Genomic DNA, 27266 nt, shown 5'->3' on the forward strand with positions numbered 1-27266 from the left:
ACGAATGAGGTGTCAGATGAAATGGGTTCTGGTCTTGCCTCTACTACTCCCTAGTTCCGTTGCTTTAGCCAAATCATTGTATTTTTATGATCCTCAGTTTTCTAACCTTTAAAATGAAGATAGTAATGACTGCCCGACAGTACAGAATTACATGCACTGAATCTCACTAAAGTGATTTAAAATGATGTATGCTCAACACATGTTTATGCTTTTTTTCATATAATGAAAATCATCATAGGAAATTTAGAAAACACAAAGTTCAAGGAAAAGAATAGAAATCATGTAAAATAACAGCACTTACAAAGCACTGTTAAAATTTTGGATATTTCCCTTATGTTTTTCTGTGCATCTATTTTGAAAATTATTATATATAACTGGTTTTGAACTTTTTTATTATGCCTATTGAATATATTTTAGACATATTTTCATGAAGATTCATTTTTTCTAATGAACTTATGTAACATTAAAGAAATATAGTAACAGAATTTATTATTTTTACAAAGGCTTTTGTAAAGTTAGATACATCCATATAAATAAGTTTACTTCTTAACTTAATCGTAGACAAATATCAATATACATAATTTTATGAACAAAAATATTTCAATGGTATGACTTTTCTTTCTGAAGTTATTTGCTATTTGGTTGGGAATTTTTTTTTTTTTTTTCCTAAGTGACCCAGAAAATCCTCAAAACAACTTTAAAAGTTTTGCTACTGTGATTTTGATTGAATTTTTTGCTTGATGAAACACCAAAATGATTTCTTCTTCTGCAAAGAAAAATAAAATACTGAAGAGGACTTAGAAAACAAATCAGAGCTTGAAAAAGCTCAATCATTTCCCCATTTTTCTCAGTTGGAAGAAAAAAAAAGATGAAAATTAAATCTATTCAAAAAGAGACCAAAAGACATCCCAAAGAATTTTTTTTTTTTTTACTGATGAAATAGAAGAAAAAGATATTACTGGAACTTTTAAAGCTGTACATTTAAACACTTTAAAAAGCATCTACCTATAAATCAACTTTATCCAATTTAATTAAGGAAAAGTTTGTGAATGATTTCTGTCCTCAGTTATGTTTTTCACTTTTACCATTGTGTTTGAGCTTTTGGCTATGTCTATTTTACATAGTTGGTTTAAGCCCTGAAATGTTAGCTTTCTAGAAAATTTTCTTTTTTCAAACTTTCACTAAAAATTTAGAATTATGTTGGCCTTAAAACAATTATATTTTAAAAGATATGATCAAACAATTTATAAAAGATTTAATAAAATGATATTAAATAAACCTAACATCAAAATATGGACATGTAAGATATTTATGTGCATCTGTGTAATGTAGCACACAAAATTCTGGATGGATATGCACCAGAATTATAATAGTGCTGTCACTGGATAATGGGTAAAAGGCAATTTGCTTTTTCTGCTTCTAGAAGAATTGTCATTTTTTTTTCCTACAATGAGCGTGTATTATTTTCATATGCAGAAAAAAAGAATTAATTTTGAAAAAGAGATGTGAAAGAATAATTGTTTCATTCAGTAAGTAAACTCTATTAGAGGACCTACTAAGTGAGTGCCAGGCATGACTTAGTGCTACAGATATATACATGAAAAACCTATAAAAACCTATGCCTACAAAACCTTATAAAATCCCATGCCTACAAAAACCTATGCCTTTGTGGAGCTTACATTGTAGTAGGGGGGATAGTAAACAGCAGTGAAATTGTAGTAAGTTGTAATGTGTGTTAAAGCTACTAAGTGCTACAGGAAAATAGAGCAAGTTAAGGGAAGTCAGGAGCTACAGGGAGAAGACGTTTTAAATGGAATGGCAGCCTTACTGAGAAAGAATTGTCTCAACATATTTTGTGACCCTCACTATATTGGGTCTTTATTACTCAGATTAAGAATTGTTTTTCAGGTGACATGACAAAACTGAGAATTTCAATCCTATTTTAACTAGTAATGGAACACACAAACATGGTTTGTTGCTGAAAGTATACAAACACTTTACCCTTAGGGAGAAACCATGATGGAATGGTGTGAGGGAGATGCAGGCTTCTGTGACAGGTGGCTTGTCTGGAACAGATGTTGCAGAAAGGTAGCCAACTTTGAGATATTTGTGTGGAGGGGATTCGGGGGGCAGAATGTAAATTTTTTATGCTCTTTTTCCCCCCTAAACACCAAGTTTCAGGAAATACCTCGGTGTTCATCTTTTCTTGTCTTTATGACTTAAAATGTCAGAGACTGTCTCTACAGCCAAATGAAAGGCCTACTTTTAAAAGGATAATCAATGTTTATAATGATAATCTATTATAGTGCCTATAAGTTAATATGATTGATTTCTAAACAAATTTCATTTGTGTGGTTGTTAACCAAGCACATTTATATCCATTGTTTGTTGGGTTCTAAGGTAGTAAAACAGGTAGTATTGTTCTACTTCTGACAAATGTGGAAATTTAATTAGCAGAGAAGTTAAGTGTCTTGTTGAAAGTCACAAGTTTATTAGAAGTATTAGAAGGCAATGCAAGATTCCGCTAAATGCTCACTTTTAGGTGACCAAACTTTCCATTGCTCCATTTGGTGGACTGCTTAATAAATATGAGGACTAATATAAGGGCAGTCATTCTAAGGGTGTGTTAAAGTAGTTCAGTAATACTATCATTGCTCAAAGCTCCACTTTGAAATCTTCACTTGAAATAGAATTCTTTTGAATATATGCAAATCTAAATTACTAAAGGAAGCTTTGAAAAAAAAACCTCAAGTAATTTCAGTGCAAAGAAATCGGTGATCAGTTGGGATAGTTTTTAATCAAAAACAGCTCACTATAAAATATTATGTTACATTTTAAACATAGCATAATTCTACCATTATATTATACAAGAGTATAAAGCGGGTTGCCCTGATGGAATCACAAAAATATTTTGAGAGGTAGTATACATATGTAGCTTCCTAAAGTAATGGCTTTGATGAATATGGTACACATTTACATACACAAATTTTCATACATTAGTAAAAATAGTTCTTTTGTATCACTGCATTTTTCCTTTTGAAGACAGAAAAACATACATAAGGTGTTTTTAAAATATTATTTATTTATTTATTCATGAGAGGCAGAGACACAGGCAGAGGGAGAAGCAGGCTCCCTGCAGGAAGCCTGATGTGGGACTCGATCCCGGGACTCCAGGATCATGACCTGAGCCAAAGGCTGATGCTCAACTGCTGAGCCACCCAGGAATCCCAACATGCATAAGTTATAAAAATTTTCTGAAATAAAAGTGTGCAGTTTAAAGTGTCCAAGCTTAAGCTATTGCTTTAGATTACCTTTACACTAGAGGCATAATTATGGGACTAATTTTTGTCATAGAGGAATCACTCTCAGTAAGAATCTTAGGCAAAGAAAATAAACCCAGAGAATTAAGGGCTCTCTATCTTTCCCCTTGTTGAGAATGAAAATAGTAAAAGAGAATTAGTTGAAAAAGTTAAAACTATAGGATCTGGTCTGTTTAAAGTGTTAGAGGATTGCATATTTACACCAGGGAAAGTTGATAGAATTGTGACTTTAGGTCTGGCAGTCTGTTCACAGTTTAATGTTTATGAATCTTCTTCCAGAGAGCCAATGTCAAAAGACTGTACTATTCAGATGTCTTGGGTGAGGGTGATTCAAAAGAGTTTTCGCATTAACTTCTGCTCTGCATATGACCATTGATATTCTCCACACCTGCAAGGCATTGTGTTTGCCACTAGCCTACATCTTGCCCCTAAAGCTATTTTATTGGTAATGTAATAAAATTCATTTTAATATTGATTAACTGAACGTTCAGTCCTTATTGAGAATATTAATAATTCAAAGCACATTCACTAGCTATGCTTGCCTGCCTATAATTTATAGGTATTGGCTATTAGTTCAATATTTATTAATTGAATTTACTAGGCAACTATGTGCCAGTCCATGTGCTAGGTAGAGGGATACAAAGACATTTCTATCATGATTATGTTGGTCAGATTAACTTCCCTTTTTCTCCTTCCTACTGATGTCTTTAAAAGTCACTTGACATTTTAAAACCACTGTCTTATTAAAAAAGGAACTGAGATTTTAGGACCTGCTTTGAACCCCCCTGCACAGATAGGTTGTGTTCACTCTGAGATGGGAATCCATTCTCCAAGCAAACCATATGATCCTCAAAATTATTTCATTTTCTCAGTAGTGCAAATTCAGTTCTTGGGCTTTTGTGAGCTTGGGAAGTCTTTGTGCCTTTTTTGAAATCTAAGAACACTTTGCATCCAAAAATGGTCAGGAAAAGGCAAAGATGAGACGTGCATGATTTGAAAGTAGTCACTTGGCTGGAATTTGCTCACTCTTTCTCTGGGACCCCACTCTACACCCTGCCCCATCTTGTCTTTTGGAACTAACCACTCCCTCCTTTGTGCAGGTGGGGGAGCTGCTGGGCATGTGGGGGAGCTGCCTGGCACCCAGCTTTTCCAGGTCTCCAGCTGGGGCAGGGGAAGTCCTTACTGTGGCAAATAGCACAGTGCTTTGCACATAGTCAGTGTTAAATACTTTTTGAATTGAATCCAAATACTTCCTTAAGTAGGCTCCAGTACCTGAATAAAATAAGAAAACAACAATTTGAGTCCATTGACTGGAAAGGAAAATGTGAAAAATACATGAGAATGGAATACAGGCAGGGTTTGAGGTAAACTGGGGGGGTTGGGGGGATGAGAATGGTTCCTTCTAATTCAAGCTAAGTGCCCTTAGTTCTGATCACTCAGAAAGATAGAAATAAAAAGGTGAGAAGTAAAAGGCCAAAACTATGTCAGGTATAAGATAGAAGGGATGCTCTGCTACAACTTATAACCATTTAGAATCATGTTCATCTAAGGGAGAACTGAAAGTATCACTGTGTGTCCTGGATACCACCCATCACGCATAATGCATGCACATGCGTATGTGCTACGCAAGCTAATGTACTCATAATTAGGGAAATCTGTTTTGGAGGGGAGTGGGGCGGGGGGGGGGTCATGAAAATGGCAGAAGAGTACTGTCTGAACTCAGAAAAGACTTTTTAAAAAAAGATTTTATTTATTTATTCATGACAGATACAGAGAGAGAGAGAGAGGCAGAGACACAGGCAGAGGGAGAAGCAGGCTCCATGCAGGGAACCTGGCGTGGGACCTGATCCCGGGTCTCCAGGATCACACCCTGGGCCGAAGGCAGGTGCCAAACCGCTGAGCCACGCAGGCGTCCCTAGAAAAGACTTTGACTCAAACTGGCTGTGTTATGTTAATGCATCACTGAAGTGTCTGGGTCTGTATCATTTACCTTTAATGGTCTTTTTTGGAAGCTGCAAGGGGTAGGGGTAGGTAGGCCTGTGGGAAACTAACTCCCTACAATCCTTGTGTTTTGGGTAGGTTGTCTAGCAGGAAACTAAAGAGTAGGATGACCAGTTAAATGTGATGACCCCTAAACCCCTCCAATCAACGGGGTTGTTGCATGGTTAGTGCAGTTAATCTTCTTAGCTTTATCCACATTAGTCCATATTATTATTCTAAGTGACCGTATCTTAGTATAACAATGTTACTGTGCCAGCAAGGCATTCAGATTTGCTCATTACTTTACCATGGAGATTATAGGAAAATCGATTTGACTTTATATTTAGTATTTTATAGGTCAAAGTTGTCAAAAATTCTGCTTGGTAAAAAGAGCCTTCATGTGCCTACCAATATATGTTGAAGGGTCTGTTTAAATCATTGTCAGGCAGGAATCTAAGCACGAAAAATGGTATGTGTGTCAACAGACAAGATGTAGAATTTCCTTTGGTTTATACTTGAGGCACAGAAACTCCGTATGTGGAGGAATTACAAAAAAAAAAAAAAAAAGGGAGGGTCTCTAAGTTGAAAAAAAAAGTTTTTATACAGGTATACATTTCATGTAAGCTCTGGTTGGCCTAAAATAGTCTCAGTACCTAGGTGAATAGATGTGTTAGGATTCCCATTTTTAGAGGTGGATATTTTTACTTTATTTCCAAAGAACAGGATCTGAGGTCAAGAAAAGTACTAAAAAGATCATAAAGTGTTTCATCTCACCAGACTGTGGGTTCCTCTTTGTAGCTCGTGGGCCTAGCACAGGGCCTGGCACTTAAGAGGAGCTTGATAAATGTTGACTGGATGAATAAATAAGTAATCATCCGTTTTGATGGTCCACATTATCAAGCAACTGTGATAGTTCTCTCACCTCATTTGGAAGAGGTTTTTATGCTCCAGAACAGAAAATGTTGCAAAAGATGAGCTGTAGGCAGAGAACTAAAGAAATCTAGCGTGAGGTTGTTAAGGTGATGAAAGCTGCAGAAAGATGGATGAGGAATTTGCTTATCAGCTGAGGCCAGTGTATGTCTCACTCTACCTCATCCTTTCTTTTGACCAGAAAAAGCGCTGAGTTTCCAAAATATATGCTCTTCCTTGTTACTTTAAGTGTTTTTTTTCAGATAGCCTGACTCCTACCCCCAGAGAACTGGTTTAGTGGGCAAGAAGTTTATTTCACGTCTTACATGGAGAATGAGTTTCACTGTGGGCAATGAAGTGAGTGATATGGATCCAGAGATTAGAGAAAAGGTAACCGCCTCCTTGCAGTTTTGGAAACTCTAAGGAAAGGAAACTCGAGAAAAGCATGAGTGTGAGCTAAGAGGGTGGACCATCTCAGTTGGGGGAGAAAGAAGTTGCAAAAACTTCTGTTTCTGATTATGCTTATAACATACTAATACTCTTTTCTTAGCAGGCTCTTTTGAGCCCACTGGGAGCTGACTAGTGATTTTATATATATAAATATATACAAGTATATATGTATACATATGTATATAAATACATATACATAATGTGTATATAAGTGTATATACAGTACATATTATTGATATTTATAATATACATATTATTTATAATATGTATAATACATATTTTATAAAGAATAAAAGTATTCTTTATATATCTATATATATTACTTTTTTCCTCCAGTGCTTCATTTAGCTTGAACATCTTTGTCCTCTTCAGTTGTACTGGTGTTACATTTTCAATATTGCAGAGCTGCAGGTGCTGGCGTGTGTGTATATATGACTGGGTAATGGTCTTTTGTTAAGGCGTCCTGAAAATCGTGCATTTTCAAAAGAGATGAAAGGGCTGAAAATTGCATCACCTTGCCGGGGGCATGCAAGGACTTCTGCGAAATCTCCAAATGTCCAAATGGTTTCAGCTCCTGTAAGCGTCCACAGTCGACAAAGCAGAACTCATCCAGATTCCTCTACTAATTCTGTAGAAGAAAAAGAGGAAGAGTGGCTAGTGAGTCAGCTGCCATCATTAGCAAACATAAACATAATTAGCTTTTAAGCCCAGAAAACTAAAAGAACTTGGAAGTTAATCTCTCTTCTATGTTTATTAGTAGTATTTCCTCATCTTTCTATGGGTTATATATTTTTAAAATGTCACAAAGCATTTGAATAGAGCAGTTCTGTCTATATATAGTGTTGACCAAAAAAGGAGTCACTGAAAATTAAAGCAAACTGGCTTTTTTTTTTTTTTTTTTTTTTTAGAATTGGGTTCCAAGGAAGACAAAGAAAGGGGCAGAGTTATAAAGGTGGAAGGTTAGGAGTATGGTTTTTATTTAGGTCCTCTGTGCAAAGGAGGGATTGAAGTTAGGTTAACTGGGATTGGTTGTGTATGTAAATGAAGGATTGAAGCTTGTTAAACCGAATTGGCTCCTTTAGAAGTGAAGACCACAGATGATCCAGTTGCCATGGTGAGGAGGAAGTTACATCCAGGCTGAGGGCCTGTGGCTCGATTAAAAGTTCAAACAGTTCAAAGTTTCTCTGCTGAGGATGTGCATAAATTCCTCCTCCCTTATGGCCTCCTAACCTGTTTTAAAGGAGGTTCTCTTAGCTAGACTTGCTTGCTCCATTTTGAAATCTTTTACCCAGTGTATAATCATCCCTCTAATCAGACCTATGCAGTCAATGTTGCATAGGACAATAAGGACAGACAGGTAAGACGACTTTTTTGGTACAGAGAGAAGCTAACTTACACTTAAAGATACACTATTTTTGGTTAAATTGTCAAAATGTGACTTTTAGGAACTTTCTGTGCTAGAAAATCTGTGTATTCATATTTTTGCCAGGCGAATGTGTTTCATTTCTTTTAAATTACAATGATCATGCATGCTTGTCATTACAAGTTAGCATAGAAAGCAAGTACCCCAAAACGGCTAATATTCTTTCTCCTGGTCCTTACATTTTTCAACTAGGGTTTTTTATCTTTTTTACAAAGTTGAAATAATATTGTATGCATTATTTTCCTCCCCCACACTGTAAATATTACTTTCGAAATTTGCTTCATTTTACAATTTGTCATGAACATCTCTGTAGGTAGATCTAACTGGATTTAGCACATTCCTTATAATAGTGGTATAATGTTCCATAATATTATATATATAGTTTATTCAGCCAGTCTTCCCTTATGGGCTTTCAGATTATTTCCAATGCTACAGTAGATCTCCTTGCCAGAGAATTAAAAGAACCCATTTGCGAATCACCCTGTGGATTCAAATGTTCCTGCCAACCAGTGGTCTCTAAGTCACCAACACCTTCCGTCAGGAAGACAAGATGACGTTTCACTGTAGAAAGTTCCCTCTCCTCACAGCCCTGTATGACCCATCTCTTGTGGGGGACCCTGGCACCCTGGTCACTCAGCGCCGGTGTTGGTACAGGCTCTGAAAGGAAGATGGTCCTGGGAAGAGAGAGGGCTTGGAAATGACCAAGCTCCCAAGTAAAGCAGCCTGTTGTTGCTCGTCCTCCTGCACATCTAGTTGTGTTTCTGATCTTAAAATGGTAGTTAATGAATATAACTTTGAAATACTCATGTAAAGGCAGAAGCAGAACTTCCAAAATAGCAGCCAACAGCAAAGAGACCTTGAAATAAACTTGGGGACCAGAATTTCTTCTTCCTTGTTGATGGCCTACTCTATAGGCCACCTTTTGGAAGTTCCCTTTCAATATACAAATTCTAATTCAATACTTCTTTAACATAGACTGTCTTACTAAAAAAGTTTACTCTGTTTAACCTAAGACATATAGCACTGAAGTATTTTAAATAGTGTATCTTAGCATTTTTATATGTATCATTATCTTCAACTTTAAGATTGTGGACCATCAGGCCGGTGATAACCAAGGTATTCATAGAACTGGACCTCCAATCTTAGCATAGTAAACTTATTTGTGTGACACAGGGAAATGCTCCAGAGAAATAAGCACTTGATCATGGCTGTGGCATCTCGTGTGCTGTTAATTCGCTGAGGACAGAGTGGAAACCTGAAAATGGGGTCTTTTTCTATCTTGGTGTCAGGTGCTTCTCACAAGCTGTAGAGAAGAGATCTCTAATTGACGTTCATGTATCACGGGGAGGTGGGGGGCTCACTAGATAACCAAACATTCCAGCCAGAAAGGGACACCCATGAAAAGATAGGGAATCTCTCCCTCCCTCTCTCCCTCAAACACACACACACACACATATGTACATATGTGATTTTCCCGAGGTAAAAAGTAACGAAGGGCTGAATCAAAAGTAGCTGTTGTATGTCTGTCTATACATATCGCAGGGATTTGGAAAAATAATTTTGCGGTAAAACCTGCCATCTTGCCTTAAGAGTAAACTGAAACTGGATTTGCATGCCTGTGCCACATTAGCAGCTGGGTGACTTTAGATAAATTATTTAACCTCCCCGAGCCCCGGTTTCCACGTCCATGTAGTGAGAGTTATTCCTTACTACCTTGTAAGATTATTGGGAGGTGTAAAATGAGATAATAGATACGAAAATGTTCATGTTGTATTGAATAAATCTGATATTCCCTCTTAGGAAACTCAAGAGGTCTTTCAGTAGGAAGATGCTTGGGAGGGTTACAGGGATACACAGAAGGGCGGTGGAGCAAATAAAACCTTGTGAGATGTGAACAATGATGCCAGTAACCAAACATGGTTTCAGGGTTATGAAGAGTTTCTACATCCTTTATCTCATTAGTTCTTCACAAGAATACTGGGAGTCAGGATAATATCTTTATACCCATTGTACAGGGGAGGAACGAGACGCAGAGAAATTAAGTGAATTAGCCAGTATCACTTGCAAGCCTGTAATGGAGTGAAGCTCCCTTTGACTAACAGCCCAGCGCTCTTTACTCTGTGCTGTCAATGCCAGATGGTTGGCAAATACTAAACAGCTGGAAGTCTAATGGATTCCAGGACTGTGCCCGAAAAGCTCGCATTGTTCTCAAATTTTCCACGATTCCTGCAAAGATGAGCCTGTTTTGGCCCCAGCCAGGCCTATTCCTGGACTCCCGAAGCCCACACTACGTTCAGTGTGTGTTTCTTGGGTCCTCTGAACCAAAGGACTTGTGTTTCGAATGTGAAACGCTCTGTGTTTTGTGACTATTTCACTTTATTTTTTAGAATTTCCTGATTCAAAGTTCACCCATTGGAAAGGGCTCCCATCCAACTACAGGGAAAAGCTTGCTTTGCTTTGTGTAGGTCAAGACTCCCCTATCTCTGCCCGCAAGCACCACAGGTGATGGTCTCTCCATTCCTTGGCTGAGACTCAGCACATTCTGTGGTATGATGTTGCCTGTCCTCATGTGTATACCTTCTTTCTCCCCTTTGAGAGTACACGTGCCCCCCAAATGGAGACTATATTATTCCTTTGTACTTTGAGTACCCAGCTGAGAGCCTTGGACTTAATAGGTTCTCAATAAATGCTTGCCGCTGCCACTGCTGCTGCTTTGGAGATACTATTCAGCGTTGGCTTCTTAGGGAAGATTCTTTAGAAAACCTCATGTGAAAGAGGGTTCGTTTTAGAATAAACAGTATCTGCTACTTCTCGGCCTCCCTGTACGGTACATGATTTCCTGAGAATTCTTTCACAGAGACAATTACTAGAAAGATGAAGGAGGCTTGGGAGGCACTAGTAATGACCATGTCCACTTCAGGGCAAGAAAAGGTAAAACAGCTTCTACTCTCCTAAACACGAACAGGAGGCTGTTGAAAATGAGGTCTGACGGAAATGCGCAGCTGTCGCTGGGGGAAAACGCCTTTGGGATAAAGTTGAATTTCTTATTTCTAAAGGGTAGGAGCCCAGTGTGTTTCTTTGGGGCTTACAAGTTACAGTGATTTGGTTTCAGCCTGAACGGGCACCACAGACGATTCCGGCAGGCAGGGCCTCTACAGGAGTGGCCAAATAAGTCCGTTTTCATTTCCTTCCAAGCCCCAGTTTGGTGGATCCATCCACAGAGAAATAGAACAAAAGACAAGAGATTACTGCACCCTAAAGCATCCAAGTGGCTTATTCGGCTCAGGGGTTATTTATAGCAAGCTGGCTCACACTGAGCCCTTCCTGCTGTATTCAGGGAGTGTGGGAATGTGCTAATGGAAGCTTCGGGACCCTAACAGTAGACAAAGGTGCAGGGTGTGATCCGTGATTGGATTCTCAAGCCTGTTGTGGCTTTGGTCTGGCCATGCCTTTCAGCACCACTGTGAGCATTTACCTCAAAATAGGCTCAGCCTCTTCCTCACATGCACGTTCTATTTGCAGATGTTGCTATGAGGACAGATAGATCCGAGATGACTGATGTGGAGTCTGTGGTCAACAATTTTGCGTCCTCAGCCAGGACGGGCCGCCGGAACGCCGTGCCAGACATCCAGGGCTCGGCTGGGACAGGCGGATCCTCAGAGTTGCCCCTCAGCCTGGAGGCCCTCTCCGTGAAGGAAGGTAACACGCAAACTGTCCTCAAACCAGCAGGCCTCTCTCCTTGAGCAGTCCTTTCCTCTGGAACAGTCTCTCTTCCAACTAGTTATAAGTGCTCTTTTTTTTTTCTTATATGTTGACTAAGATCTCTCAGCTTTTGTTTAGGGCTAAGGACAGTTTTTAGGCTTTCTGAGAGAGTATCTCTCTTGATGTGTGTGTGCAAGCTGGACATTCAGGTAGCGGCTGGGCATGTGCAGTCATGCATAGTGCTAGTGATTGGGAGGAAGACGTGAACAAATATAATCCCTTCCCTCAATAAACTTAGAAATTTATCTAGAAACATTCAGAAATGAAATCGCTTTCCTCCTGTCATCCATCAGTCAACCACTTGGGAAGCTTGTGCTTCACTATAGTATTCTATAAGCCCTTCTATTTCTCATATCTAAGAAGAAGGTTATTATCAATTAAAGATGAGGACTTTAAGGTATTTGTATAAAAGGTGACCGTTCTTCAGTGGAAAAAGTTGAATTAAGGAAAAAGGGGAGCTGTCAAATCAATGAAAGAAAATCTTGGGTCTTTCTCCCCGTTGCTTACATACAGTTCATATAGTTTCCAGAGTATAGTCTTCGGGAAATAAATATAATGATCCTTTTAATTAATTCTCTAACAGAGAATTAATTTCAATTAAATTTTAAAGAAGCCTTTTTATTTAAAAACAGTCATGGGGATTAAAGAAACCTTCAGTTCCAAGTCATCACCAAAATACCTGTGCCTTGTGCCCCATTTTAGACGTCAAGGTGGACTTTAGGATGGGTGTAGAAATTTATTCCTGCTGCCAATGAGGCCAGAGTGAGCCAGCAGCTTCTGCACATCTACTCTACTCACGTAGGTACCAGAAGAAGGCTCTTAGTCCTTTCCTTTAGAACATTTTTTGTAGCCTGGCAGTTACAAGTGTTTCTGGTATGATCCCTGTGATTTAAGTATGTCTTTGTTTAGCCAGAGACACCTCACCTTTTCTCAGAGGTCGTTGCATTTCTTATGCGAGACCCTACAGGTAATAGCAAAAAAGTACGTACATACACACAAACTAGTATGAGATAGAAAAAGGGAAAGAAAGAAAATTTTTTTAAAAATGTGTGTCATGGTTTTGGCCTTTTCAGTTTGAAAGTGGAATGTGGCTAGCAGAACACGGTGCTACTTCTGAGGGGCCATCCTCAACCAGTGACATGGAGAAGCTAAGTTACTTATCCGTATGAACAGGCCTAATTAAAGTTTATATACCCCAAACACGCACCCAAAACCGTGATGCTTGTTGACATTACCTAGTTAAACAAAAGAGAAAAAACACACGGTAGGAGATTTAGTAGCCTAGTAGCCTTCGCCGCTTTGTTTTGGTCACTAGAGAAACCATTGTATGAAAGAATGTTGTTACTAGTTTTATGTTGTTACAGCATAAAAATGTAACTAAGTAAATTTGAAGATTTAATTGACTTTATTAAGGGATTCATGAATCATGTGGCTTCCCATCCAGCAAATAGAGGGGAACTCTGAGAAGTTGTGCAAGATGGAAAGTTCTTATCAGTAGGAGGCTGGGGCAGGAAAGTTACCAGCAAAAGAAAATAAAGGATTGTTCCAAGCGAGGTCCCATTCCTTTAGGGGGAAGGGCAAAGGGGTTGTTAGGTGGATTATTTGGTGGTTATTAGGTGAGTTCCCTCAGCTCTGTCCTCTTTGGTTTCTGTTTTTGTTGTCGTTGATAAATATTTTAAGTGGGAAGAACTCTAGGATCTCAGATGTCTTGCATCCTGAGTGAAATTCACCTGTCTGGAATTGGCCTAGCTCATCATCTGCCTTAATCTATGTCTTATACATTAATAATCACGATAGGGAGGATAATGATGCCCGATAGCATGTCAGCAAGAAGCAACAGAGGGTGGCAGGTGTAAATGTCACAGAGGGCCTTTTCTTAAGTCCCTCCGTCACTATGTATTGGATCCATCATTCAATGTAGTGCCCACCAAGTGCTAAGCACTATTCTAAAACCCATCGGCATAGTAAAGTCTTGTCATGGATCCTGTATCTCCAGTGCGAGGGGTAGGTTATAAACAAGTGATGGGTTCTAGCAGAGAATTAAGTAGGATGTTAAGGTAGAGTTACTGCGTGGCTTTAGCCTGAGAAGTTAGGCAGCCCTAACTGAAACCGGAAGGACAATGGGGTGTTTTGAATCACAACTGAAGGAAGCAGCAGACACAGGAAGGTCAGAGGTAAGCGTGGTCTTTGCAGAAGGAGCAGCTAGTAAAAAGCTCTGAGAATGGACATGCCTCCAAATCCTTTGTCTCTTTCCCTGACCCTCACCACATCACTCCTCTATTTCAAGATCACAAATGACATTGTCCCTGATGACATCAGTGGTCCATTCTTGGTCTCCAACCTGTGATCTCTTGGTTGGCAGTTTTGTCATGTTGGATCGTGCCCTTCTTCCCTAGGCTTCCTGGACACTCCACTCTCCTGGTTTTTTTCCTGCTTCACTGGCTCTTCTTCCCTATGCTGTTGTGGTTTTGTTGTTGTTGTTGTTGTTGTTTGTTTTGTTTTGTTTTGTTTGCTGTTGTGTTTTTTTTTTTTCATATCCCTTATCTCTTAATGAATTAGATGGTACCAGAACTCAGTCTTTTGGCATCTTCTCTATCAGTGTTCCCTCCTCTGGAGATATCATTCAATTTCACTGGGATAATATCATCTTCCTGATTACTCACAGATTTGTTATCTCTAGCTGGAAGCTCCTCTGAGTTCACACTCCTAAATCCATCTGCCTACTTGACCTCTCGACTTGGCTATCTAGCAGGAATCTCAAACTTAGGGGTAATAAAGAGACTCCAGACATTCTCCCTGATGCCTGCTCTTCCTGCCTGTTCCCCATCTTGGGGAATGGTAGTTTCACACTTCTAGTTGCTAGAGCCAAAACCTTGGAATCATCCTTGTCTAAGGATGAGAGACATATCATTAATTTTATCATTCAAATTTACGTCTAATTTATCAGCAAAAATTGTCAGCTCTACTTTCACATTTGTCCAAATAGCTGCCATTTCTCACTTAAAAGATCTGGTCACTTGGTACCTCTCTGACTCCTCCCTCTGCTCTTTTTCCTCCATACTGGTTCCCACTCCCTGCACATTGATGCCTTTGACCTTGCAGTTCCCTCAGTTTGGGTTGCTCTCTCCATGCTACCGGCATAGCTCACCCCTCACCTTCTCAGATCTTCACTTGCATGCCCCTCCTCCGCAGCCAATCCTATCTAAAATCGCAACCTCCAGACCCCAAGACCTCTTGACAACTCCTATTCTTAAATTTCCTCCATAGCACTTAGGACTCCTCACTTGCCACACATTTTACTTGTTTTGTTTGTTTCCCATATCCCTTATCAGAAGTCTTCTGAGGGCTGGATTTCTTTTTTTTTTCACTGCTTGGTACATAATACATGCTTAATAAATATTTTCTGAATGAAAGTTGAAGACCTGAATAGAGTCCATGAGATTTAACTTCAGAGATACCAGTGATGATTTCGGTAAGCACTTTTGGGGAAGCAGCAGAGACTTAATATTTTCATTTAAAAGGGAGACACAGAAGATGATACATTTTGAAGGATAAAAGACAAGACAGTGTGTGGAAGAATTGTGGTTGAAAGAAGGCCTTTGTTAGTGTGAAGTTGATCGTGACTTGAGGAAGTGAGGAGTCAAGAGAAAGGGAAAGTCCAGTGAAAGAGGGGAAGGATGATTGTCAGAGTCAGCTTCCTGATGAGGCAGGAATAGATAGGATCCCCGATCATGAAAGAGTAGACCTGGGAGTCTAAGCAGCACCAGGACCGGCTCCAAAGGTGCGCGGCAAGTGTGGTTGCACAGGGCCCTGGGCTCAGAAGAGATTCGCACTTGGTGTCATGCTCTACTGTTGCTGTCTTGAAGTTTTCCATGTTCTTTGAACAAGGGGTGCTGCATTTTCACTTTGCTCTGGGCTCCGATAAATTGTGTAGCCAGTCCCAAGGAGCACTTTTTCCATTGCCATAGGAGGGAGGGTAGAAGGGATACGTACAGACCATGGGGTTTTAGAGGTCTGGTGGCAGATAGTTGAGGGAGTTTTATCCGATGGCTTGAATTGTTTTGTTTTTTCTTTCCTGTGAAATAGAAAGTGAGATCATCTTCTAAGAGCAAAGGAGGTAGGAAGTGTGAGAAGTAGGAGAGAGAGTGATGTACTATAGAGAGGTCATTAAGGGGGATGGGCTGTGGAACCACTTGGCAAGGTCCAAATTGTGTCTCCATCACTTCCTAGCTCTGTGACTTGGAGCAAGTCAGTTAACCTATTTGTGCCTTGATGGACTAATATATAAGTGGAAATTGTAATAATACCTCCTCAAGATACTGCCTGGCATGTAACTATTCTGGAGAATAGGAGAGTAAGGTAACTAGGGGCATGTGGATTCCCAGAACTACCCATATTTCTTTTCTTTGTGTAAGGTCTAGATTGAGGGCAAAGCGTGTCTGGTTCAAGGAGAAAATGATCAGGGCACATTACAGAAATCCTAACTGTTTCATCCCAGTTATAGTATGAAATATATTTCACTATATTCTAGAAGTGGATGAAATTATGTATTTATTTTTTTAGATGTAAAAAAGAAAAATGAAGAAACAGCACAAAGTTGCTTGGAAAAGCCAAAGAAAGAAGAAAAATGAAGGCTTGGAAACTATCAAAAGTACTGAATTTCTGTACATTGAAAGACTTAGTGGCTCTGCTTCCCTGAGATGTTTGATCTGGTGGTAACTATGGTAACATTGCAATTCTAAGCAACATGTGTATATTAGATAATTTTGTTGTGAAGCTACTCACTTGGAATGCATCCATGATGTACAATGTAGGTTATTAAAAGGCATATTATTTCCAGATTGCACCCAAAAAAAGGTTAAGAATGTATGTCACTTAAATACATATCATTATCTATAAACCCAACAAAATCCACTGCTCTCTCTTTTGAATTTACTTAGCCAGATGTATTTTTAATTCCATTTTTATGGTAATGGGTAAATTATTACTTGGTAAATATAAAACAAACACCATTCATTTAAAACTTTATGGAATTTATAGGACATAGTGTTTTTTTGATGAGAAGGAATAATAGTCCGAAAGACATAGAGAATATTTGTTTTTAACCAAAAACGCACCATTTTCCCACCACCCTAAAGTGATTTGGAAAAATTGCAAAAGTTTGACAACCTAAATATCTCTAGTATGTTTCTGCTTGATGCGTTTTGCTTCTAGTCTATGCATACTGTGATTTTTTTCATGTGGACTCTTAGAACACAAAATTTGTGACAAATTGTTTATATGGAACATGCCTATTAAATGAATTCAGCTGTCTTCCTTAACTTTGGTGTATGTGTGTGCATATGTTTTTCTTTAATATGAATTACACAAAACACTTTACCGGTTCTTTTATACTGTCTTTTCTTATTCTTAGGGCTTTTTGTGTATTGTGATTTGTTTCTAAAACTATTTCCTCAGGAATGCAGACCTTAATTTTTATATATTTCCTAAAGTAGTTAACATAACACATAAATATTTAGTGAAAGTTATAGATAGAAATAGCAAAATACTTGCCTTTAATATATATTTAAGTATATATTTTAAAAGGAACAAAAACAAAACCAAAGTTTTAGTAAATTTTGATTTATTAGACATCTAGAAAAATAATAAAATTCTGAATTTCTAAAAAATGGACAAATGAATTTATTTTCATTTTCAGATATATACGCATGCAGTTATATTTTATTTGATTGTTGACTTAGGCCATGTCTGTATACGGTAATCAAATAAACTCTTCACTGTTCAAGAAACTTGGTGCTGAAACAAGTCTTCTTAATTTTATCTCCTAAAGTATACTAACTGAAAAATGGCAACACATTTTAAAGGGGGAAGTTAATAAACTTTGCAGTATGGATCACCTCCTACTTACTATTTCATTGACAAAGTCTAACTTAATATCTTGCATACACCAAGGAGGGTAGATTTCAAAGCACCTGATTGTTTTCTCAATACAAAAATTTTTAATAAAAGAATATAAATTAATATCTTAGATGTAGCACTGAATTAATATTAATTAAATTAATATTCAATAAAAGATATTACAGAGAGTGACGATTTGGCCTCATAGAGACATTTGGCAACGTCTAGAGACATTTAACTGATAACTAGAGTGGGGCCCGAGGAGAGAAAGCACTACTGGCATCTAGTGGGCAGAGACTAGGGATGCTGCTAACCTGGCCAGCATCCTGTAGTCAGGTGGGCAGGCCCTCACCGCAAAGGATTATCTGGCGATGCCTGTCGGTAGTGCTGAGCTTGAGAAACCCTGGAGTAGAGTTAAGCTGTTAAACACGAGGATTTTTTTTTTTTTTGTATTAAGCATTAGTACTTTATTGCCTACAGATTGTCAGATCATTCTTATTGTCCAAATGTTTAGCATTTATACAATAATTTCTTTTTTTTGGCCTGTGTGAATGAATTCTACACGTTGTGTATTCATTATAAAAACATGATGGCAAACATCAGATTGAGTCTCAGAGTTCCCCTGTTTTCTTAAATTTATAAAGGCTAACTTTCTGAAATAATTGTTGTTCATTTCCCTCATTCTTTTTTTTAAGTTTTGTTTAAATTCCAGTTAGTTAACACATACTGTAGTATTAGTTTCAACAATATAGTGATTCAACGTTTCCATACAATACTCTGTGCTCTTCACAAATGCCCTCCTTAATCCCCATCCCCTATTTCAACCGTCCCCCACCCACCTCCCCTCTGGTGACCATCAGTTCGTTCTCTGTAGTTAACAGTCTGTTTCTTGCTTTGCCTTCCTCTCTCTTTTCCCCCTTGTTCATTTGTTTTGTTTCTTAAATTCCACGTATGAATGAAATAATATGGTATTTGTCTTTCTCTGGTTTATTTTGCTTAGCATAATACTCTGTAGCTCCATCTTTGTCATTGCAAATGGTAAGATTTCATTCTTTTCATGGCTAAGTACTATTCCATTTTATACATTAAATATACTTATATAAATATAAATAAATTTTATATAATTACATATATATATAATAAATATAGCACATCTTCTTTGGGCTCTTACCATAATGCTGCTATAAACATTGGGGTGCATGTATCCCTTTGAATTATTATTTTTGTATTCTTTGGGTAAATACCTAGTAGTGCAATTGCTGAATCATAGGGTAGTTCTATTTTTAACTTTTGAGGAACCACCGCACTGTTTTCCTCGGTGGCTGCACCAGCTTGCATTTCCCGCTGGCCGCACCAGTGCAAGAGGGGTCCCATTTCTCCACATCCTCACCAACACCTGTTGCTTCTTGTATTGTTGATTTTAGCCATTCTGACCAGTGTGAGGTGATATTGTAGTTTTGATTTGTATTCCCCTGGTGATCTGTGATGTTGAGCACCTTTTCATGTCTCTTGGCCATTTGTATGTCTTCTTCGGAAAAATGTCTATTCATGCCTTCTGCCCATTTTTAAATTGGATTATTTGGTTTATGGGTGTTGAGTTTTATAAGCATGTGGGTTTTGGATCCATATGACTTGAGTTTGCATTCTAGCTCTGGCACTCACCAGCTGCATGATCTTGGGCAATTTACATTATTTCCAAGTCTCAGTTTTATCCGCTGTAGAATGATATTGAGAATAGTACATACCTTATAAGGTGAGTGGAAGTATAAATGACACAGTATATATAAAACACTTGACGAATGCCTGGTAAATAATATTTATTCAATAAATATCGGCTATCATCATCATCACTTTTATTCCAGATGCTTTTGCCATTATTCTCTGGTAGTGGAGGTGCTGGGCAGCTGGATTTGTTAATTTGGCTATTTTCTGCCTTCCTCTGTGTTTTCACAGACATTCCCAGTTCTTGGTGCTGGGAGAAGACAGTATAATAATGGAAATTGAAGATTCATAGTAATTACCACATTAGTGCCAGTTCAGATGTGCTAATGAGCTCCTGACAGGTGATGAGTATTATCCCTTAACAATGAGTCACCTCACTAATGTTTTATGACAGTTACTGCAACAAAACAGAATTTCGAGTATTTAAATGAGTGACTATGCTATGAAAATGTAGAAGAAAAAAATTAACAACTCTTTGGTCCTAGTATTATATGATATTTTTCTCTCCTTTAGAATTAGAAGACAAGAAATGAAGCCATGTCCTTCCTCACTATTGCTGGTTATAACACACATTCCAAATGTACATCCTAAATACTTATTCATCACAACGCACACATACATGTCCCATTATATACATATTTATAAGTATTTTGCATTACAGAAGGTACCCAGCTTGTTGAATATTTACTAATGAAAGGATTTTTTTTCTGAGATGGAATCCAGACGAAGGAGAATGAGAGGTCAGTTATAAAGACAAAATTGAATTTGCCCACCAACTTTTTGAAAAAAAAAAAAAAAATCAAGCTCTTTTGGGAGAACTTTTGCTGTTTTGTCAAAGACGGTGTCAACAAAACTATCTAGCTGGGGCTCATTAAAGCACGTCTCCAAGCCTATTTTTGTCATTGTCTATTTACAAGCCACTTGCTTTAGTCAATAGCTGTAAAGTCTTAATTAATACTGTCAGATAAACCAGGACAAGAGGGAATGATAAAGCTACAAAGTGGTTATTTGGAAAGTTGGCTATGAAAGAGGAGAAAACAGAACAAAAAAGCCTTCTGTGCTAAGAGATCTTTTTGTGATCTGGGCTGGAAAGGTTGGAACTGTCTCAGAATGGGAGTGACTACAGAGCAAAAACATCTTAGTTGCAAAAGGAAATGGTTTTGCTAGCTTAGGTGGCTTTGGCCAGTTGGGGCAGAGGATGGTGGTAGAGAGTGGGGGCGGGGGAGAAGGAGAGAAAGAGAAGAGTTACCAAAGCACACTAGCCTATTGCCTTATCCGTGAAACCTGACACTTCAGATTCAAATTACAGTTCTGCCATTTACTGTCAAGACTTTGTTGTTTACTCTCTGTGCTTCAATTTCGTCCAATGTGTAAAATGGCAAATTATGGGAATATGCATGAACACTAGGAAAGTGCTAAGGAAAGTGCCTGATACAAAGACAAGCTGTTATCATTATTTTTATGTTTATCTTTAGTCTTAAGTTTTATTTTAAAGGATCACCTTCATTGTCGTCTGTAATCAACTTAGAAGATGGCCACCCATTTGGTCAGATTGATTGATTCTTTAGCAGTTGAAGCATTTAAAATGGCAGTTTTTACTCTAAATATATATATATTTAAGATTTTATTTATTTATTCATGAGAGACACACAGAGAGGGCCAGAGACACAGGCGGAGAGAGAAGCAGGCTCCCTGTAGGGAGCCTGACATGGGACTTGATCCCAGGACTCTGGGATCAAAACCTGAGCCAAAGGCAGATACTCAACCACTGAGCCACCCAGGTGCCCCTCTAAATCTTTAATAGTATATAATATTATTGATATTATAGTATATTGACTATACTTGAGAATGTTTTGCTTTCTCCTAGAGACAATATAAGCCCCAATGTAAACCTTTAGACTATCCTACAGCACAGTTTCAATAAAAAAGTTTTACTGATAACTGGACAATTTATATAATATGAAGGGATATAACAAGAGTGGTTGTGAAGTGGCCAGTCTTGTAAGTCAGAGCTATGATCCTTGATCCACTGCTCAAACCGCTTCAATATCTGATTGATAATATCCTCTAGATTTGGTTTATTGCTGGACAGCTGATGTATTAGTTTGTTTTTTTTTTAAGATTTTATTTGCTTATTCATGAGAGTCACAGAGAGAGGCAGAGACACAGGCAGAGGGAGAAGCAGGCTCCCTGCAGGGAGCCCGATGTGTGGTACTCATTCCCAGGACCGTAGACGCTCAACCACTGAGCCACCCAGGTACCCCAGATGTACTATTTCTTCCTTGTGGGATGCTAATGCTTCTTCATAAAGAATTTGAAAAATTTCACACCGAATATTGTCTTTTAGTTTCTTCTCATTATAACCCTTTATTTCAAGTCTTTTGTACAACACACCGTTATCTGCTTGCAGCACAAAAACTATATGAAAACCCGAGTTCAGGGAAGAAATCATCAAATAATTCATCAACTACTTTATCTTCATCTAAAATGGGGCAGTCATGCTCTTCATCAGAGCCCTCATATAACTGCCCTTCATCATATAACTGCCCTTCTCACGCTGCATCACCCACATTAATGTATTTCAGTCCTGATCCTTCATGCAAGTTCTTTGCCTAGTGTGGTTTTTCCAGCCCCGGATGTACTGGTGAGCAGGATGTTTGCAACATGGTCCTCACCGTGCTGCCTCCAAGAACCCCAAAAAGCTGTTGTTATTATTAATTACTATTATTATTATTAATTGAGCATAAAGAATGGTAGAGACTTTAAGGTAAATGTCTGTTCTTTTCTATGTTATTTTGTCAAAATATTCCTATTCCTCTGCTCTCTTTTCTTTCCATGAGCAGCACCTCTTTAGCTAAAACCAGGACTGATTAATCAGAATGGATTCCATTTTTTTAAAAGATTTTATTTATTTATTCATGATAGACATAGAGAGAGAGAGAGACAGAGACACAGGCACAGGGAGAAGCAGGCTCCATCCCTGGAGCCTGACGTGGGACTTGATCCCGGGACTCCAGGATCATGTCCTGGGCCAAAGGCAGGTGCTAAACCTCTGAGCCACCCAGGGATCCCCTGGATTCCACTTTTTATCCAGAATTATTGATGACAATTCTTATTGAAAAATCTGAAGCTATTTAAAAACGGAAAAACGGAAGCATTGGCTCAAACAAAAGGCTAGAAAGATGTTTTTGCTCCCTTTTAAAATCCTAGGACAGATTTCTTATTATTGAGCACATCCCATTGGGAATAGTGATAATAATATGTATATATATCAAATAATAATAATTATTACTATTATATAGCGATTCTTGGAGTGGTGCTTACTAAGTACTATAGCAGATCCTTCTGAAGCTTCAGAATAATGTTCATACAAAATAGTTGCTAATGTTTCTCATTTTATAGATGAAGAAATGGATTCAGGAAGTGCCTTTGGGAATTCACACAAAATAGAAAGTGACAACAGTGACCTGGGATGAGGCCCTCAGAGCCAGGATGTATCCTGCCTCTCTGGCACAGAAAGGCCCTCTGTTCAAACCATCTTTGCTGGTTTGAGTCTTAATAAGTTTATCTGATTTCCACTCAGGATTCCTAAAAAAATTTGAATAGTTGAATATAGGCAGATTAGCACATTAACCATCCTGAGGCGTTTATGTCTGAGTCCAAGGAGTTTTGTTTGTTTGGCATTTATTCATTCATTCATTCATTTAAATTTTACCTTATTTATTCCAGAAAAGATTTTGTTTTTTTTTTATTTTTTTATAAATATATTTTTTTTAAATTTTTATTTATTTATGATAGTCACAGAGAGAGAAAGAGAGGCAGAGACACAGGCAGAGAGAAGCAGGCTCCATGCACCGGGAGCCCGACGTGGGAATCGATCCTTGGTCTCCAGGATCGCGCCCTAGGCCAAAGGCAGGCGCCAAACCGCTGCGCCACCATGGCAAGTGCAGTTGCTGTTTAATTTGCATTAATTTGCAAGACTCTTAGGGACGGAAATTGGTGAGAAGCTTGTGGCTCTTTTGGGTGGACGGAAGTAGCCTGGAAATGAAGCAAAGGCATACAGGCTGAACGGAAAAGAAGAGAAGGGACCACACCCAAATTTGACTCATTTCACAGCTGTCCTGAGGCTGCCTATGACTGGAAAGGGCACGTTGATAATCTGTGGGAATCACAAAAATAATCTGTCAGGAACTAACATAAATCTCTTAAAGGTAGAGCCACACAGGCAAATGAAAGGATCTCCTTCGTTCTATGTAGATCTATTTCAGGCCTTGAATAATATTTGGCAGTACTGATGGCAGAGAAGCCCCTGAAGGTTAGGTGAAGGTCACCACAGAGCCTTCAGGGAACCATTCTTGGAGCAAGAAATTACAAAAAAAAAAAAAAAAAAAAAAGTCCTGCCCCACCTTAGGGTGTACGAAGTTTACTTTGATAGCTCTTTGAAGGATCTCATGGTGCTCTAGATATATGTTTATTAGACATCCAAATATTCCAGTTTTATCATGAAATTTTCATCTGAATTGGATTTCTATTAGTGGAGAAAATTTACTTTTAAAATATTTCTCTTATTTGATAATATAAAGATTGTGGAAAAAAAGGAGGGAGATGTCAATCAATGTGATTTGCTTGCAGAATGTTGACCTAACTTTAACCTAAATTATATTCCTTTGGGTAAATTATTATTTTTTTCATACGTAAGAATTACTCAGCGTCGACACTAGGTGGTGCTGGCACCACATTTCTTACTGTTCTTACAGGCTTGTCGAATTTAATTTCGTTTTCCTAAAGTTTCCAATCTGTTTTGTTTTGGTTTGTTTGGTTTTACCAATTCTGTTACATGTGTTGTTCAGGATTATTGCAAAAACAAATAAAACAACAACAGCAGCAACAAACAAAAAATAGAGTATTTCAAACACGATTTTTCTGAGACAGTTTTTGAAAGGAAATCATGGGCTGAGAAAATGTGCTGCTAGTCTCTGGCTATTGAATTTTGGGATACCCTATGTTCGTAGGTACCAAAAGAGGGTGCTCTAATACATCTGAAAAATGCTCTTCTTAGAAATAAGGCTACAACTTTTTCTTCCATGCAACAAAGAGTTCTTTTTCCTGTACAACAGGGTCGACTGGATATTTTCTTTCTTCTTTCTTTCTTTCTTTCTTTCTTTCTTTCTTTCTTTCTTTCTTTCTTTCTTTTTAATTTAAGATGGTCGTGCACAAATGTCTTACTCATAAAATCAGGTTAAAACAGTTCTGAATTATCCACAATCTTAGACTCAGCATTGGCCTTTCATGTGTTTAAAGTTGAAAGTACTATTTTCAGTCGTGACTTTGAGACTTTGAAAAGCCCCTGGCAGCTCGAGCCCAAGTAAATGGCATATGAATATGTGGCTTTATTCTTGATTTAATTAAGAATAACTTCTATCACCTCAGAGTTTCTCCTTCACTTGGGAGAAAGATGGGTCTCATGAAAAGAGAATGTGGGTTAACTAAGGGATTATTCCTGGTCTCCCAAGGGCAGGAAGGGAAACAGGGAAACCTTTTCCCATAACTTTCCTTGCACGTTGTGTGGGAAAGTTGGCTGCACAAAGGGGACGCTGGCCAAGTCGTCTTGGCGAGGCCCCTGCTGGGAGTAAGAGGCCCTGGGCACGGCTTCTTGATACCTCTGGAGTGTTGTCACTGGACACAAGTTCCAGATTCAGCGACAGGCCACATGTGGGTGAGTGGGGAGGGGAAAGGAGGTAATGCTTAATAGGCATTAACAGTTAACACTTAATGTACATTAAAGACTGTTGCCAGGGCTTTCTGTGTGTGTGTGTGTGTGTGTGTGTGTGTGTGTACTTAATTCTCTTAACAGCACAACATATGAAAAAACAGGCCAGAGAAGACCTTGCTCAAGGTCACGCTCAAAAATGGCAAAGCCAAGTCTCAAACCAAAGCAGGTCGAATACAGAATCTGTGCTCCTAACCACTTATATCATCTTCTCGAAGGAGAGCACACCCGGTGTTTACTACACACCAGGTACTTTGCTAAGTGCTTTACCCACACCCACTGTCTTAATTCTCATAACCCTGATGTGGGCTTTATTGTCCCCATTTCACAACTGAAGAAATGGAGGCACCGGCCCATAAAATGTTTAGGATAATGATTGTGCTTATAAAGGCAAGATTTCAAAGCAAAGTCTGTTTAAAGAATACCCAGCAGAACTGAGCTCTGAGCTCCTTTCCCCTCAGATTCTCGTAGTTCCATCCAAGCCACCACCTCCAGGCTGACCCCCAGTCATGTTGCCTCTCTCTGGTGGCTTTGGTCGAGGCGTGGGGATGAGTTTCTTGTCACGGCTGGGGTGTTCCAGAGCTCTGATCCTCAAGAAGGAGAACAAGAAACACTCATTTCCTCTGCTGAGCATTATGTGCTGAGATAGAGCTGCTTTAGCACCAAGGCTCTGGGGCAACTTTAGAAGCCTCCTTCCTTCCTTCCTTCCTTCCTTCCTTCCTTCCTTCCTTCCTTCCTTCCTTCCTTCCTTTCTTTTTTTTTTTTTTGTTTAAAGATTTATTTATTTATTTATTCACGAGAGAAAGAGAGGCAGAGACACAGGCATGGAGCACACTCCCTGCAGGGAGCTGACGCAGGACTCGATCCTGGGTCTCCAGGATCACACCCTGGCCGAAGGCGGCACTAAACCGCTGAGCCACCCGGGCTGCCCAGAAGCCTCCCTTCTTGCCACCTCCAGCCTGCCCTCAATGCACGCCATCTCCCTAGCAGTCTTCCCTTCCCCCCCACAGCCGAGATGGCTTGGGTCTCCTCCCCACCTTTGTCTCCCTACCGGTAATTGGCAAAGTGAATGGTCCCACTCTGCCGGTGAGAACACCGCTCCCCTGCAGCAGTGGATGTTTGGGTAGTTGGTCAGGAGACCCTGGGAGGGTCTGTTGGGCTCCGGGGGAGGTGGTTCCATTGAAGGCTGTAGACTCAAGGAGCTAGCTTCGTAGTTACCTACTAGGAGGAAGTGAGGACCACAAGGCTGGATGGTTCCATCACCAGGAAATCCAAAACGGAAAGAAAGGGAGGTGCTTGTTCATTGACAGGTTCTCTGCAAATATAAACATTCTTCATTTCTTGGAACTTTGGCTTTCTTCGACGTAGAATGACATTATTTTGAAGTCCTCTAAATCTTACCTAACTCTGATAGTTTCTAACGTCCACGCTCCCTTTAGGAGATACTTTGAGAAATAAAACTGGCTGTCAGCAGTGGTCAGAATATATACCCTTAGCTTGCAAACAAGTCCATATTTTGGTTTTTATTGTTTTTAAACTTTTTTCTGGCTACTTAGTCCAGTTTTCCAGCTAAGACAAGGCAGGGCGGATGTATATTCAACAAATGAGTGATAATGGAAATGCTCAGTATTAATTGAAGAAATGATCAGAGTTTCCATAACAAGTAATGCTACCCAAAACTTTCACTTAATTAAATTGAGTGCCTTTCTAAAGCTACCCTCACTTTCCCTTCACTGTTTCTTCACGATGTGGAAATTGGCAGCTGTCCATTGACACACGTCTGAGTTACCCATATCCCGAAACACCACGTTACACTTAGTAGGGAGCCACCTCATCTGTGTGGCCTGTAACCCTAAGGACATTCCGCTCCTCCTCTTAAGACTCTCACCCATTGACAGGGGCACCCGGGTGGCTCAGTTGGTTGAGCATCTGACTTTGGCTCAGGTCATGATCTCCTGGGATCGAGCCCCCCTGGGGGGAGGGGAGGGTCCCTGCTCAGTGGGAGTCTGCTTCTCCCTCTGCTCCTCCCCCT

The 27266-nt window shown here is 39.1% G+C and overlaps 1 protein-coding gene and 1 pseudogene across 10 annotated transcripts in view; one reads left to right on the top strand and one right to left on the bottom strand.

Moving 5' to 3' along the window:
• PKIB (cAMP-dependent protein kinase inhibitor beta) overlaps positions 1-17165 on the top strand; it is an 88962-nt gene extending 71797 nt beyond the window's left edge. For 8 of the 10 annotated variants that reach the window (XM_049115094.1, XM_049115086.1, XM_049115091.1 and 5 more), the window contains 2 exons: positions 11605-11781; positions 16408-17165. In XM_049115094.1, the coding sequence (XP_048971051.1) occupies positions 11613-11781; positions 16408-16475 (237 nt within the window). In that variant the 5' untranslated portion in view covers positions 11605-11612 and the 3' untranslated portion in view covers positions 16476-17165. Of the gene's footprint in view, positions 1-6472; positions 6600-11604; positions 11782-12546; positions 12643-16407 lie in introns of those variants that run through there. The other 2 variants (XM_025422915.3, XM_049115081.1) reach the window with 2 other exon arrangements.
• Positions 17166-21358: 4193 nt separating this feature from the next.
• LOC112643479 (adenylate kinase isoenzyme 6-like) lies at positions 21359-27027 on the bottom strand (annotated as a pseudogene).
• Positions 27028-27266: the final 239 nt, after the last annotated feature.

This window comes from Canis lupus, chromosome 1 (assembly GCF_003254725.2).
Source record: "Canis lupus dingo isolate Sandy chromosome 1, ASM325472v2, whole genome shotgun sequence".
In the NCBI taxonomy this organism is placed as follows: Eukaryota; Metazoa; Chordata; class Mammalia; order Carnivora; family Canidae; genus Canis; species Canis lupus.